Source organism: Typha latifolia, chromosome 15 (genome assembly GCF_019914945.1).
Source record: "Typha latifolia isolate L0001 chromosome 15, TyphaL0001v2, whole genome shotgun sequence".
NCBI classification, from domain to species: Eukaryota; Viridiplantae; Streptophyta; class Magnoliopsida; order Poales; family Typhaceae; genus Typha; species Typha latifolia.
In genome coordinates, this window is record NC_133100.1 from 6,813,969 (window position 1) to 6,830,874 (window position 16,906).

Genomic DNA, 16,906 nt, shown 5'->3' on the forward strand with positions numbered 1-16,906 from the left:
ATGCTTTTTGGACATATAATATTTCTCCAAATTAATGTGTCTTTATAAGGGCATCTTTGTTGTGGATGCAAACTTCCAAATCTAAAAATAAAGTGACATTTATTTGCAAAAAAAGGGCAATTAAGATAGTCGGCGTCGACTTCAATTTTACGTGTAAAACGTCGCCGTATCTTAATTGAAATGGTGTTAGTTGTAGACTAATGCTTATTTCGAGTGTTGAAGCGTCGCAACAAAACCCTTTTAACGAGTTCAAAACCCTCCGCTTTCTCTTCTTCCATGGAGGAGACCATCGAAAGATTCGAGCAAGAACCACCCGTGGAGGAGAACGAGGAAACGAGCTTCAAATCTTGCAATGAGGAGTTGGCATGTGGGGTTACCTCGGGGATGGGGTTCAAGAAGAGGTATTCGAGGAGCGAGATGGAAGCCCTAAGATTCGTGGGCGTTGGGGAGCAGCGGGAGAAGTGGGAAGAGGTGTACCGGGGTCTTGATTCCGGTGTTTCCAGAGAGCTTGATGGGCTAAGTGCTCTGGAGTCGAAGAAGAACAAGAAGAACAAGGGCGGCGGACGTGGCGGAAAGAAGAAGGAGCCCTCCGTTACAGTGGGTATGTCTCTTCTCTATTTTGCTCTGCACAAGATTGGATGTCTAGTTTCTTTTATGGGGTTCAAATGCTACAATCTTTAATTAATGAGTATTTCAAGAAAGTAGATATGGGTGACACAATTATATGTTTGTACTCTACGTTGACTCGAAGGCCAATATGTAACTTTTAACTTTTTTTCCCCATATTCTGCTATTCGAAGATGATTATCGATAATGGTGAAAGAGATATGGTCTAAAGTTTTATGGGCTAATAGGAGATTCCGAGATTGTGTGCGAAATCTATTACAGAGTTGATTCTTGAACAAAAGTTTATAATGTTGCATCCTTGTATGGCCACGATGGCCTTTTGAAGTGATTTTAGGGCCTTGAACAACTATTTGAAAATTGTCATTTGATACTTTTCAGAATTTCATTTAACTTCGGTTTTGGCCAATCTTGGAAATGTACTATGTGGCTTTTCATAATTACACAAGTTGTCTAAGATGAATAACAATGGTTATATTTCCTTTGACTTGAAAGGCCTGATTCTACTGGAATTCTGTAAATTCAAGTGGTGTTTTAGGAAAATTGTTTTTTGATACTTTTTAGAATTTCATTTCACTTCGGTTTTGGCCAGTCTTGGAAATGTACTATGTGACCTTTAATGATTACAGCAAGTTGTCTAAGATGAATAACAACGGCATGGAAGCTAGTTTCGCCAATCCCGAATGGGATTCGCCGAAATGGATCTAGGGTTTCAGCCTGATATCGAATAGACCGAAATTGGGAGAGAGAAAGGGAGAAAGAGAGAGGATAGTAAGAACGAAAGGCAAAAAGAGAGAGGAGAGTGAGATAGAGAAAGAAAGCTCGTCGAAAGGAGAGAGAATAAAGAAAGAATATAGCGTATCTAAGGTCGTCGGAGGTTGACAGAGTTGGATCTGCATCACAAGATTTAGCCAGACGTTTATGGAGGCTGAAACTATGTCAAAGAAGCATCGATTTGGGTGAGGGAGAGAATGAGAGAGGAAGAGTGAGAGAGAGAGCAAGGAATCAAAAAGAGAGAGAGAGCAGGGAATTAGAGAGAGGAGAGAGGAGGGAGTCGAAGAGGATGAGGAAGAGAGTTTTTCTTAAGAAAGAGCGAGAGTTAATAAGATAGAGAGTTAATGGGGGAGAGAGAGGTAATGGGAGAGAGAGTTCAAAAAGAGAGAGTTTGATAAAAGAAAGAGTTAGTATGAGAGGGTAAGATTTTTTTTTATTTAAGTGAGAGAGGGAGAGAGAGTGTGAGGGATAGAAAGGGAGAGAGATTGAGATTGAGAAAATAATATTTATTTTTTAATTTTAGATTTTATATATGAATAATTTATATTTAGATCTTATTATTAATTTTTCTTAAAATTTTAGATTTTATTTTATTTTATTTTTAAATACAGTCCAATACCAATACCCCCGATATAACTCATAAGTATCGTTTTTTCGGATGGCCAATCGCGATCTCGATTCCGATATTTGGAACCTTAAACAACAGTTATATTTCCTTTGACTTGAAAGGCCTGATTCTACTAGAATTCTATAAGTTCAAGTGGTGTTTAAAGAATAATTTTGAACTTAGGAAGTGGCATTGAAGATGAGAAGACATAATGGAAATAGTAGAAAGAAAGTCCTGAGTGGAAAAAATAATTGTGGAATCAACAACAACAAAGTCGACATGTTAAAAATTAAAATCTGGAATATATATTTTTGGATCATTCTACTAATTGGGTATCTTGTAAGCATATTAAACCTAGAAAATTCTTGTCTTGCCTTTTCATTTGTGTACATGACTAGTACAGTGGATAAATAGCAAAGACTAAAACCATGCAATAATATAGACTTTTGGCCGGTTTTTAACCCTATGGAAAGACATTGCCTATGGATCTCAAATGGACTAGGTTGCCTCTTGGACTTGCTAGTTTTGTGGCATATAGTATATTTTATATTTTTCTGTTTTGTCTTTATTTTCTTTATATGCATCTATATTGAGTGTTTAAAGAGAAAGGAAGCAGTTTGCTGGGTAGGTATCACAATAAAATGATGCACATGTGAAAAGGATAAATTTTATTAATATTTTGATGAAATTTTGGGGACGAAAGCTGTAATAGAAAACGCGAGAGAATGGAATATTTGAAGACAAGGAAGAAATCTGCATATTACTGTCAAAAAAGTTAAGACTCTTCTGCAGTCAAACAAGAAATGACTCGGTTGAACATGAAATCTTATTTTAGTTTGTATTGAGTGACTACAAGAAGAAGAATTGTCCATCGAGGGTAAGCTGGATGATTTGTTTTAAAATAAAAAGACAGACTAGACCCTTTGTACGGTGATTATTTTGATAGGAGTTCACTTGGTGGTTAGATATTGATGATCTGATTGAGTAGATGAGGAGTTTTGACTTTTGATATCGTGATCAAGCATCATGATCATAAAAACTCTTGCAATGCATGAAGCAATACCCACATGTTCTATTTGTAAAAATTGTCTGCATATAAACTTAGTCAGTCGTTAGTATGTTCCTAGTAAACCATCTGTTATGAAAGATATTTAAATATGCATCAGGTTATGAATTATGATCCCTTGGTTAAGTTGCATTTATCTGAACGTCATCAAGATGCAGAGAACCCTCTCGTGAATCTGATGATAATGTTCCATGGATAAACTGGAGAATGTTTAAAACATTATTTCATAATTATTCATCTGACAGGCATGCATGGCAGAGGGAATATGGGCCAGAAGCTTGCAAATCATGTTGCATATATTTATACTGTAAGGAAGACTGTTTTATCATGAAGTTATCTGACAGAGTGATAAAAATTTAAAATTTGTTGTATTTTTCTACACATTTCAGGTGAAGTATTTGCAGAAAGTACTTCAAAGATGTTAGATGTGCCAAATCTCCATGAAGTTCTTTGCAGTGAGGCTTATAAAATTAGTGATAATTACTCGGTAACAGAACTGGTCGATGAATATGAAAGCATAAAAAATGAAGAAGACAGTAGTGATGATGAGTATGACAGCATCCGGAAGCCTGCTTTTGTAGTGGAAGGAGAACCGGATTTTGATTCTGGCCCACCACTTGATGGTTTGGAATACCTTAGGCGTGTCAGGTAGCCTATCAATATCTACTTCTGTGATGCATGTGTGGTTCTATGTATTTACATCTATATAAATTTGAATTCATATGCATGTATAATCCTGCTCTGCATGTTTTTAGTGTGCTTATATCCAAGTATAGATTACCTTAGCATGTCAAATATTTTTCAATTGTACTCATATCTTTTTTGTTATATCCTTGTCTTGCATTTTCACATAAGGTGTTCCTTGGAAGTTGGAATGAGACAAACTTGAGTGTCGGCTCATTAAGGATAGTGATCTAATAAACATATTCATAACCATGTAGTCTTATTTGCAGGACAGGATTTTCATGTTCTTTTTTTTAGTCCATATGATAATATAATTGAAATTTGAAATGATTGAGGTGCACAGTTGGCCACTTTAAGTGATGGTTTTTTCTATGTGGGTTCTCTTCAATAATTAAGTTGGCTTATGTTAAATATTTCTTTCCTAGAGTCTTGAACGAAATTTTTGATTCCTTCTATGAATGTTTGTCATATATATGTGTAAGAAATGTTTGTCATATCAAGCGCTGATATATTTTTCAGACACATTTTATCGATGAAGAATCTACATAAAAGAGATATCAATCATCTTGTTTAAAATTCAAGTTGTGCCTGATTGAAGACTTTTTTTTGGAAACTAGAGGATTGTGAAAATGTGAGGTTCATTTCTTCTTTTTTCTTAATGATGGAAAATTTAACGAGGAAGTACAAGCTTGACTGAAGACCTCTAGAAGTACTGTTTCCATAATTGTTTGCTTTAATACCTTCGAAGCATTTTTTATGCATGGTTCTTAACTTCGAGGTTTCTTTCTCTAATTATAAAGTTGATTGATCTGTGGATTACATTTTCTTCACTTCATAGCATTTGAACAGTTATTTGGAGTGGATTGAGGATAATATGCTTTAAGTTCTACTATGGATGTAAATGAACTGAGCTTGATCGAGCCTGGCTTTGACAAGTTTGAATTGAAATTAATTTTGAGCCTAGATTTGTGATCAAGTTTGAATTGAAATGATTTCAATTCAAGCCTATTTTGAACTCGAGCTGCTCAATTAGCAATTTTAAGCCTTATCAATTCAAGTTATTTTCTAGCCTAAGCAAGCTTAAATCAAACTTGAAATAAAGCCTAATTCAACTATATAGAGGGAGAAGCTAAGCCATTAGATCAAAAGATCTAATGGTTCATATTACTCATGTTATATTTATATCGAGCCTTATCAATCGAGCCTTATAGAGCCAACTTGATCGAGCCGGTTTGAGATCAAGCTCGATTCGAATTTAATTTCAAGCCTAAACTTCAAGATCAAGATCAGCTTGGCTTATTTTCAAGCCAAGCTTGATCGAGCCTTATCGAGCTAAGCTCGAGCCGGCTCGATTATTTTAACAGCCCTAAGTTCTACACCCATAAACATTGCGGTGTGAGCTTAGCTTCACGGAATCTCATTCTTTGATGTTGTTTTGAATATTTGGGCATTAAGCACAATGTACACGAATAATATTTGCATATGTGAATGCTAATAATATTTTCCTGAAAGTAGTTTTTGATGAAAAAATTCCTTAGTGGAAGCGAACCCATCAAGTTTTACCATTAGAGCTCTTCTCAGATATCTGGTAGACATTAACTGATCTACATTTATCTTGTCTACAGCATGCTAACAACTTAGGACGGTCAGCTATGATATGCAAATCTTTACTTGATACTATCATGACTTGGCACAGCATACCATAATGCTGCTTTGTTGCATTTCTCTTTGTAGAATTAATTCAATCAGGTCTTGTTATGCCCTCGTTATGGAGCGACATGTTTATTTCCTTCTTTAGCTTTGGACAATTTAAAAAGAATTATGTAAGCAACTTTTTTCAAATAGTTAGTAGTTCCTCATGATTGCTAGTTTGAGCTGCAGCTAATAAGCTTCTAGTTATGAAATGTACAAAAAAAGAAGACAACGCATTGTCCTACTGCTGATGTCATCTAACTGTCCAACTACTTATGTGGATTAATCGTCTGGAAGTTCTATGATGTTAAACCTAATGGTCATGATTGCTATGATGAATGGCTAAGGGCCTGAAATTGAATTTATTTCCTTGGGTTGTGTTTTTAACTCTAATTTGTGAAAAATAAATCTGTGAAGTGTGACAGTTTGCTTAACAGATTACAACTAAGATGTAAGACAATCAATCACATCTGAGGGTTGGTCTTATTACATTTTTGGGGTGCAGAAAATATTGGAGAAATCCATATTCGTTCAAGGTCTCTCCAAATGGATAAATATCTTAGTTTCAAATCTTATTTTTGTGAATGTAGTTTCTCCTTTAAATGATAACTAATCTTGATTTAGCTTACTCCTATTGCAAGTTTTTTGATATATGAATGGCCAAGTTTATGAATATCTGGATCTAAAGGTGTTACTCTAACTACAAGACCTTTGATAGTTTGATGTGATTAGCCCATAGTCAAAGCACCTTATCTTTAATCAAATAGATACTATTACCTTTGATAGTTTGATGTGATTAACCCATAGTCAAAGCACCTTATCTTTAATCAAATAGATACTATGACCATTTACCACCCTTTTCTTTTGTTCTACTCTTTGATATTCAAGTACATAACCCTGGAACTGTCACTTATATTCCTGAGTACGTTATAGAATGGCTATTCCATAATATAGTTTGAATGATACACTTACCTATTTTCTTTACATAATATAGGTGGGAAGCTGCTCAAATTCCAAAAGTGAACGTAGCGAAGCTCAACTTGAGTAAATTTGGCAGTGAACAAACACCTTATATTCCCAGGATACCAGAAATACCAAAATGTCCACCAAACCTGATGCCATCAAAAAAGTGGGAGGACTTTTTCCTTGCTGAATTCTCCGAGATAAGAAAGGTAACTATTTTTTTAATGACATTTTAGAGATTATTATTCATGTTTACCGGTTGAAATAATACTTGGTATGGAACTAATGATAAATTTATACTAGTTCCTTGTGCTTGTTCTTTTGAAACCAAGATAAGCCTGTCAAATTTGCCCATGATATATACTTAATGAAATATAGATATTGGATTTTTGGTAATGAAATAGATACAATACATCTTCATGATAAAAATAAAATGATGCTACCTCGGCATCTTCAATCTTGCTAGCCGTTTTGGTTGAATGTTTTTTTAAGTTCTATGGACTTCAAAGATCTATTTTATGCATTCTGAACTACGTATAATATATGATTCCATTTTCCATTTGAGGGATTAGTCATAACATTTCATTTCTGAATGTGATGGTGTGTGGTACTTCTACATTTCTTCCTTAAGAAGACCTAAAGAAAAAGGTTATGGGCCTTGTGCAACATCTATAGTTAAGTGAGAATTAAGTTCTTTATTTGAACTTTAAACTAAGTTTTTTGGAAATTATATATTATCTTTTCTCATTGGTAATTACTCTTAGTTGTGGTCATTAGCATGATTTGGTTGAGGGTATTTTTGTAATTTTTTTAGTATAATTAATTTAACAATGATGTTTAGTTAAGTTTAACTAATATATCTAACAGCAGGATATTTTCTGTACATATTCACTAAATTATAGGATTAGATTTGTAATGTAGGGTATAAACTATAGTTTCGTTTAAAAGACAGGGTGTTATATGTAAAAAAAAAATTCTTAATGTAATGATGTGTGACTATAACGAGCTGATTGTTGCAGGCATTTTCATGGCTTGAAAGCTCATGCGACGAGCCATCCCTCAGTAGTGGGAACTCTTCCAAACGGGCTGACTGTAAGGAGCAGCCTAAGAGCATTCCAACACTGTCAATAGTTCGTGCAATGGATGCTGTTTCGCGAGCAGCAACACTGAGGAATTACATAGATATGCTTGAGAGTATGAGCTCGTTGTCAAGGAATGACTGCTTATGGTTGTTTGCACTATGTGTGGCAGTGGATATGCCACCGGATGCTGAGACATGCGCTTCTTTAAGGTGCTTGCTGCGCAAGTGCTCGATCATCCTTTCGGAAAAATCAGAACCAGATAATGAAGTTGCAATGTTGAACATTCTTATCACAATTTCTGGGAAGTATTTTGGACAGTATGAGAATTCATAGGGTCAACTAGGCCTCCTATTTGTTCTCAATTGAACTATGCCTTGTAACTTCTTTGAAGCAGCATGATCTTAATTCTTAAGTATATGCCTGTACCTTGTATGTAATATAGCCTGAAAAAGTTTTTGATACCTTGATTAGGAGAAAGCTTAGAGAAGTAAAGCAGGGATGATCTCTGTATGCTCTTAACAGGTTGCCTATGAAAGATCATCATTTTTCAGATCCATCTAATTGTTTTGATTTTTGAAAGTCTCATTTCTTAGAATTACAGGTCTTGTACCGAGATTAGTAGACAACTTTTATTCCGTGACATCCAAAGTCACCACATCTAGCAACAAAGCTTGTTCACTAGATACATCAGCAGCACACCATTCTGCAAAAGGCTAACGATTACATGACCAAACTTTTAGCAGATGGCATCTTGAGTGGGTTGGCCTTGTTGTCTGCCCCCTCATCGTGGAGCATGTTGGTGGAGAAGGGTAAGAACTTGATCTTGGAGCCACAGGTTTTTCTCATGCTGATGGGGCAGCTGATGATCCTCTGCCCGTCACTGGACACACAGATGCGGATCTTGTAGAGCTCGTAGTCCCTTCTCAGAAGGCTCCTTCTGCACTCCACTTCTGTTGAGAACCCGAGGTATGCTATGAGTATTCTCTGGATGTCCTCTAGGTTGTATTGTGTAGTTTCAGATGGCACGACACCTTCAAAATGAGATAGCATGAAAGTTTATATTTAGCACATCATTAGTAGCTGTTCTTTGTTTTTATTTTCTTTTTCTGGTGGGCTGTGTGAAAGTTTTAGCAAACGAAGTAAGCTTACTGACCATTGGAGGTGAGAGTGTTGAGTAGGTCAACTTTGCCCCTGAGGGCAAGGGCCTGTTGGAAATATTGGACCTCTGTGAGGTTGGAGCAGGAGCCATAGGTGCACCAGACGGACTTCCACTGGTTCATCCCGTTGTTGCTGGGGCACTTGATGTCAGGCCAGTAGGCAAACAGATCGTCTATCAGCTTCCTCAGCTGCTCAAGTGTTCATGTTCCAATTCAGACCACGTTAGAATAGGAGTATCAGGTTAGAGATTTTGAAGTCTTACACAATATGCATAGCTTATTCTGCTAAACTTTGGTAGGTGTGGATATCAGTGATACAAATATATTAGATTTGGTCTGTGTTGTTGCCAGGGAGAAAAGAAAAAGAAAACCAGGTTGTGATTATAGGAGTGTTCTATCTATATATCAATATTTGGTTACAGGGGTACAAGTAGAATGCTTCTGTCATGTTTGAAATTTTTTCTTCTTGTTTCTGCAAACATTCTTTGCAGGCATTAATCTAAGCTATTTATAGAAACTTATGCCAGTTAAATGACTGTAGACTATGTGAGAGAACTGGAAGAAAACAGCATGCATGTTGGTAGTTGCAAGCAGTGTTGACTAGATACCACTCTTTGGAGTATAATCTTATCAGTGAGTAACTTGTAGTCCTTCTGAGAAATGTGGAAAGAATCCCTTAGTATGGTGAACTTGTGGTAGTAATAACTATGTTCAAACCAAAAAAAAAACAAGAATCAAGAGAGTTGTTTAAAAGAGAGGGACCTGATTGATGTAGAATGGACATGTGCTGTTGCAGTTTGTGACAATCTTGCCGGTGGCGCTGTCATAGGTCTCCAAAGCCTGCACGAAGAAGTCCTCTGCCGGCTCACCGGTGGTGGGAGTGCAGCAGTCTTTGCTGAAACCATTGCAGTAAGCTCCTGGCCACTGCAGTGAAGCAAGACAACATCATGAATCCTTCCTGTGTCATAGTATCTCTATTCTACAAGTGCTTCTATCTCAGACTCATACAGTTAACCTATATCTTAGTTCAGTTTCCTGTCCTTTTCTTTTATATTTTGTTTAATCTGGAAGTTATAGAACATTTTGTAGGAAAGTACCAGGAGGGTCAAGTAAAAGAAGTCGGATTTGGCTGCTGAGATAATGGAGGAGGAGAGGCAGAAGAAGGCAAGACAGCAGATGAGAGGAACAACTTTGGATGTAGCCATTCCCAAACAACTCTCTCTGGTTGAAGGTGTGTATCCTTGTTTCTTTGCTTTGGCGGGTTTAATGAACTGGGAGGGAGGGGCTTTTTATATGTGAATGAGCCACCAACCCACCCTATTAAAAGGTGCCATGGTTTTTAATTATCATTTTCCTCTACCCTATTAGATGGGAGATACATCTAGTCCCCCACGTCTATAACTTTTAGGCATATGTAGATATACATTCATTTGAGAGGCCGTAGGTTTACCCATCTTTGGCGATCAATTATTTTGGTGTACGGTGGGCATGAGATTCACATTGTTGTGACTATAGTAAGAAAACCCTGTGAACTCTCTCCTATCCCATGATATGATTGACACATAATGGTATTTATAACGCTACCATCCACCATGGACCATGGATAACAAGTCCAAGAACAAAAGCCTTTTTGGTGCGGTAAAAGGAGGAGGATTGTATCAAGTATCTAGAATGATATTCTGTGTTTTCTTATACAGTACAGCTAGAAGATGAGAACTGATTGATAAGAGCCACAGACAGAAGAGAACCCTTGGGATTTCCCTAGGTTGGCTTAGTCCTCCCCAGCCTTATTTACAGTAGGGTGTTTGCTAGTGAACACCAGTTCATTTCGAGCCTTCCAGAGCTGCCACATCCAAGATAGTGAGTGGCATCCTTTCTTCTCATCTGATGATCACCTTCACTTAACTTCTTCTTTTTCTAATTGATTTGAGCCCGTAAGTTTCAGTGAGTTCTATTTCGCACTTCTGCAAATTTTTTTTTTTTTTTTTTTTTTTTTTTTTTTTGTATAGAGATTGACAGCATCGTTTCTCTTTTTAACTCATGACTTCTCTGAGAGCTTGTCCCACTATTCCACCCACCTTGGTGATCAATTATTCTGGGTGTATGCTAACTGCTAGGGCACGAGATTCAGATGATGGGATTGACATAAATATAATGTCTTAGCTTTCTATAAAGCTACCTACCACCATGGCATGGACAACAACACTGTATCGTTGGAAGGGTAAGGATTTTGGATCATGCCATTATTGATTTTTGGATGTAGCAACTAGAGCTTGGTAGTAGAACATCTCAAAGGTCAGCTCACCTAGATAAGGCTCAATTTAAGATCGATTAATTTGATCATGTTTAAAATTAATTTTAAGTCGAGCTTGAGCATAGGCCGACTCGATCAAACTCGGTACATAAAACTTAATTTATATGTATTAAAATAAAATTTAATTTGGTTACATGTTTAATTTTATTTTATTAAAGTGTGGACCGTCCAAGAACAATGGTTTTAAGGGTTACAAATGCAAAACTTCGATTATTCTAAGACGTAAAAATTGTTTTCCTTTGTATATTTAAAAAAATCGCATATATATATAACGAGCTTCTTTGCAGCATGTTAAATGGATATTATGACATATTCTCTTAATTTATAATAGATAAAAAAAACCAAGATTTTTGTTTCTTATTTAACTTCTTAAAATATATAAAATAAAACAATCTCCCAAAGTATTGGGAGGTATATATATAAATATCAACTTTAGATAATATATACATAAATAATGGGTTTTTTTTAGTGGAGTTATATATGTAACAGTCTCTCTAATATTATTGATTTTAATATTAAGAAAAATTTATAGTCTTTTAATAAAATTATAATTTATACCCTATATTTTTACTATTTATAAATCAAATCTTATGATTTAACGAATATGTACAGAAAACATCATTTGTTAGATTTGTTAGCTAAACTTAACTAAACTTCTAAGTTAAGTTAACTATACTAAATTAAGTTAACTATAAGAATAGGACTTGTAAAGTCAGATAACCTGACTAAGGGAGAAAAGGACTTGCAAACGGTGGAAAATCGAAGGTGCCATGATCCCTACACCAATGATTGGAAAATCGAAGGGCGTCTAATTCATCACCGCCCTCTTCAAAGAAGACATCGTTCTTTAAAATATTATCTGGGTCATGGCTATTGGGTGCATTGATCTTATGGGGTTGGAATTCTATGGTGAAATTTGAGGGGAGGGCAGAGTAATTGCTCTGCATAAGGGTGGGGGGAACCATTGGTTGGCTCGCTCAACATCTTCGTAGTGCTCGACCAGCCACCTCTAGAGGATCCCATGTCAGTAGCCGGGAGCGAATGGCAGAGTGGTGGCCCCGGTGAGGGAGCGGATGCTGCCAGCTTAATCATGAAGAGGGATGCCCCAAGCGTTGAAGATCGTCATTCCAGTTGTGCCGTAAAAGAGAGAAAGAGAGATAAAAAGACAGTTTAGTCATTCTAAAAAGAAATATTTGTAGTTAACGTAATATTTCTCATTTTGTGTCGTATACCCAAATAGTGTTAGTTCAAATCTTACTCAAGATACTTTTTGCATATATTCATTAAATTATAGGGCTCAATTTATAAATAGTAAATGTATATATTGTAAATCTTAATTTCATTAAAAGATAAGGTACTATATGCAAATTTCTCTAATATTAAAACAACTAAAATACTCAATTCATCGTGTTTTTTCCTTTTGTGACTACCTGTTAACTTTTCAATCCAAATTTAATAACAAAAAGTTTAAATTGTCCTAGTACTCTTATGATGTCCTATTAGTAAGTATGAAACTTTTCTCTATATTTTTAAGATGATTAATTTTATTTTTATTTTTATGAACATATATTTAAAGGGGTGTAGTGTGTAAATTGTGATAGCTTGACAAATAACTAAGATTTAATATTTGTAATCTTAGATTTTTTTAAAATTTAAAAATAGATTATACATTACATTATGAATCTTCTCTAATAATTCTCTAATAATTTATTATTCTAAACCACAGTGGGGGACGTGGTAGTTTGATTTTAGGCAAACCAAAGGGGCAATTTATAATTACCCTTTAGAATATTATAAGAAAGATGGGAAAATATAGGGTACAACCGCAATAAACGAAATGGTAGGGTGCGAAATGGGAAAATGCTTCTAGCGTATTCCGGTCTCCTCCAAGCCGTAAGACGAGCGGAATAGAAAAGTGGCGCCTTGATCGCCAGAACCTTCTCGCTTCGCTTCGTCTCCGATCGAAATCTACTCCTCCCCTCGCTCTCACATCGGCATTACGCGATCGGCTTCCTCGATCTGGTATGGTTTGATTCGATTTGATGTAGTACCTTCTTCTCTTTTTCTTGCGTCAATCTCAAATGTCTGTTCGAAGTTTGTGATTCCTCCATCTCTTTTGTTCCTTTGGTATTGATGGGGATTCGAGAGTAAGTGAATTGAATTCGATTTATTCATCGTGTTGTCGAATTAAAAGGAGTTGATGTAATTAAAACGGGAACTTTTAGGTGTAATTCTTGAGGCGGGATAATAAAAGATTAGGGTTTGTACTTGGGAATATATGTGAAAAGTTTTAGATGAGTATGTGCAGAGATAATCTTAATTACTGGTCGTAATTAGTCGTGGGAGAATCCCAATTTGGATAGTGACTGAGATTATAAGAAGTAGGTTAGGTCTATGCCATTTAAACAATAACTAGATAATGAATGGCTGATGAGGCTTAAAGAGGATTACATAGTTTATTTGATAGAAGAAAATGGCTAAATCCACTGAGAAGAGATCAGTTCATAAGGTGATTACAGAAAATTGAAATCTTTGCTTTGTATATTATCACCTTGGTTTGTAAGGTAAAGCAGCCAACGGAATTTCTTTTGGTTTTTGACCCATGAAATTGGTGTTGGATTGGAAGCCTACAATCAAAGAAACAAATTTCTTTCTTTTTTAAGGTGTAGAACTTTTTTGTGGAGTCTTTTCTAGCTTGGTTCAATTCTTTGTCATAATTGGAGGTGGGGATATTTCCCGTCTTCTTATCCATCAAAGTGGTCCCATTCGTTTTTCATAGGCTTAAAAATAATTTATTGGCTTTTTGCAGAGTTCGTTGCTATGTAGGTTACTTCGATTTTTCATGGGTGGATTGGCTTATGTGGTAGTGCAGATGTTACACTTATGGCAGCTTCATTCTTTTCCCACTTGCAAAACTTATGGCCCTTTTCCATTTTTAAGCCTGATGACTTGAGGATTTCAGCACAATTGGTTCGGAGGCTTTCAATCCCAGAAGACACAAAGCATTTTGTTTTTGCCATCCGTGATGCTGACTCTCATGCTGTGGTCTATATTTTAGCTGCTCAGAACTTATCTGAGCAGTCTGCATTAGACGCAGTATATCTGATAAAAGAAGTTAAACCTAAAGCTGTGGTAGCTCAGATTGCTCCATCAGCACTACATGATATTCAGGCTGAGGAGAAGTGCTTAAAAGATGGTCAAGCAAACAGTGTACCAACGTCGCCATTTGGGGTGCTTAAAAGGTGCTTTAGAGATAAGATGAATAAAGAGCAATATGAAAAACTAGCTGGTTGCCAGGTCTTGCAAGAAATTTTTGGGATTGGATTTTATGGTCATTATTTGGCAGCCAAGGGAGCTGCAGAGGAGATTGATTCACATTTTTTCTTACTTGAATCTCCATATGAAAATGCTAGTTGTGCAACTCCACATGATGATGCTAAAATTGAGAAGGGAAGCCCAGGATTGCACCTGCAGGCGAGCTATTTTCCTGGAAAAGCCACTTCAGGTATCTACGCAAATTTTAGGAGGTTTTACCCAACTGACACTCTGCAATTGCAAATGGCAAAGTCACTTACTCCATCTCTTAATTCATTAGTATCAAAAACAAGCTTGTCTGACACGGTCTCAGAATCCAAACCCGATGAATGCAAACTAATAAGTAACTATCAGGCTCCACCTTTTGGACAGACAGTTTATTCTTTACTTGCTGATCTGTATGATATATTCATCGATCTTCCATCTATGCGAAAAGCTCTGGTTTCTGCTCAGAAAATGCTAGCTTGTATCAGTGAAGGAGAACCAGTCAGCATCGAAATTTTATCTGATGTGCACATGTTCAGAATTGCAATTGAAGGTCTCAGAGTAGCTTTAAACAATGTTGCACAATGTCCCATTGATAAGATGGATAATGACAGCTCTATGAAGGTCGACTTCTCTAAGCTCCCATCTGAAGAGAAGTGTCATGTTCTTTTTGCTCAAGCACTTAGAACCCAAGCAAAAAAATTTGGATCTGTGGTGGCTATAGTTGATGCAGGTTGCTTAGCTGGTATCAGGAGACACTGGAATACAACGGTGCCTCTGGAGGTTGCAGATTTGGCTGCTCATTGTTTCACACATTATGATAGTGGTGGTGATCTTGATACTGATGAAGAAACTCTCATGGAAAGCATGGACAAAAAGGGGTTATTAACTGATAAGCCTATGGTTGCGGTTGGTGCAGGTGCAACAGCAATTCTTGGTGCATCTTCTCTGTCAAAAGCTGTCCATGCATCTACATTTTTAAAGCTTGCTACTTACAAAGTCCCTATTGCCCTTCAATGTGTTTCAGCACAATTTCAAAGAACAACTGTTATTGGACTAAGTAAGATCCTTGCCCAATCAAAACTTCTCTCTCCTGGGATTGCAAGTGCTGGGGCGAAGACATCCAGTTTGAAGTTTGCAGCTGCTGAGAAAATTCGTGCAGTGGTTCATACTGCCATAGCTTCAGCAGAGAGGACTAGCTTGTTAGCGATGCGGACAGCATTCTATGAGATAATGCAGAGGAAACATACGCAACCAGTGAGGTTCACACCATGGGTCGCATTTAGCTGCAGTATGGCTGCATGCGCTGGCCTTGTAGTTCATGGAGATGGAATTGAATGTGCAGCTGAGTCGATGCCAGCGGTTACGATGATTGCCTCTTTGGGTCGTGGTCTTCAGAGCTTGCACCACACATCTCAGGAAGTGAGTCACACAAATGGCACAAGGATAAAGGAAGCCTTACACTCTCTGATGTACAATATAAGGAAAATGAATGTTCAGTAATGCGTGATGTCATCCTGCTGATTTGTAACCGGAAACTGTTCATTAGTATTTCTATTCTTATTTATGGAGGAGGTCATGATCTATTGTCAAGAAAGAGTTTGTGGCTAAGAGTTACCTCCTGACCCTTCAACTCAGGCCAGAACAGGCATGATGGAAGAAAGGCAAACTTCTTACATTCGATTGATACAGTGGTAGCTTAAGTACAGCTTGGGGATATTTGATACTAGAGAATGCTTATGGTTATAAATGCTGATTGTCTAAGAAGTGTACCCGTTGCAATTCATGACAACTTTGCCACAAGATTATCCTTGATTTCATTTCTTCTGTACATCCCCTTTTGTGCACATAGGGCTGATAGTTCGCTGAAGTGATTCTGACATCAATGAATTGCCAGCCATTTGTTACTACAATTAATATAATTCTTAGCTTTTACTTATCATCTTCCCCCTTTATTACTACAATTAATCAGTTCTTATTGTCTAGCTGTTTTCTTAAAAAAAGAATGAAGAAAAGGAAAATGATTGTTAATTACTTCCGACTGTTAGACTGATCTTCAACAATCTGTGCAAATCTTTTGAACTTCTCGAGATATTATTTTGTTCAACCTTCACTCATCCGGCAGGTTGGTAATTAGTAGTGTAAGTATTTCAAGCAATAGCACCAAGAAGCTGGGTTTCAACATTTTGAGGCAACAGTTCAAATTTCCAACACATCTATGCTTGAGATGTTGATCTGCTAGTATTCGGACTTATGGAACATGTCTTACAAAGGTAATGTGCTACTCCATTGTTACCTTCAAGATTTGTTGGCCAGGAAAGTTAGTGATAAAATGTTAAGCTTATTTCAGTTTGAAGTGCTTTTCTCTGAAACATTCCTCCAACATCCAGTTCCCTTTTAAAACTGTGCAGCGGATTACAAGACGATCGCATGGGTTAACAACATCCATACTGTCTTTCACATTTGTTTCACTTAGAATTTAAGATTGTTACTTGTGACGCAGCACTTCTCCTTTGCCATTCTGTAAGGAGAATTGTCCAAATGTCAAAAAATGAAAGTTTGCGGTGGATTGATTGGTATGTCAACAATCATTATATAGGCTTTGAGGGAGATAATACCATGAAATTAGTTTCTAATATTAGC

At 36.6% G+C, this 16,906-nt stretch overlaps 3 protein-coding genes across 3 annotated transcripts; 2 read left to right on the forward strand and 1 right to left on the reverse strand.

Moving 5' to 3' along the window:
- Positions 1–201: 201 nt before the first annotated feature.
- On the forward strand, positions 202–8,048 carry LOC140802454 (uncharacterized). Its single transcript, XM_073157999.1, has 4 exons — positions 202–601; positions 3,461–3,719; positions 6,442–6,619; positions 7,430–8,048. The coding sequence occupies exons 1-4, from the start codon at positions 277–279 to the stop codon at positions 7,823–7,825; spliced, it is 1,158 nt and encodes a 385-aa protein (XP_073014100.1). The 5' UTR covers positions 202–276; the 3' UTR covers positions 7,826–8,048.
- A 48-nt stretch (positions 8,049–8,096) lies between these two features.
- On the reverse strand, positions 8,097–10,040 carry LOC140802455 (ribonuclease 3-like). The gene is made up of 4 exons (XM_073158000.1): positions 9,747–10,040; positions 9,412–9,573; positions 8,646–8,838; positions 8,097–8,523 (listed from the first exon to the last, which is right to left on the reverse strand). Exons 1-4 carry the CDS (start codon positions 9,852–9,854, stop codon positions 8,213–8,215), a joined length of 774 nt encoding a protein of 257 aa, XP_073014101.1. The 5' UTR covers positions 9,855–10,040; the 3' UTR covers positions 8,097–8,212.
- A 2,738-nt stretch (positions 10,041–12,778) lies between these two features.
- On the forward strand, positions 12,779–16,202 carry LOC140802456 (uncharacterized). The gene is made up of 2 exons (XM_073158001.1): positions 12,779–12,985; positions 13,773–16,202. The coding sequence occupies exon 2, from the start codon at positions 13,847–13,849 to the stop codon at positions 15,764–15,766; it is 1,920 nt and encodes a 639-aa protein (XP_073014102.1). The 5' UTR covers positions 12,779–12,985; positions 13,773–13,846; the 3' UTR covers positions 15,767–16,202.
- Positions 16,203–16,906: the final 704 nt, after the last annotated feature.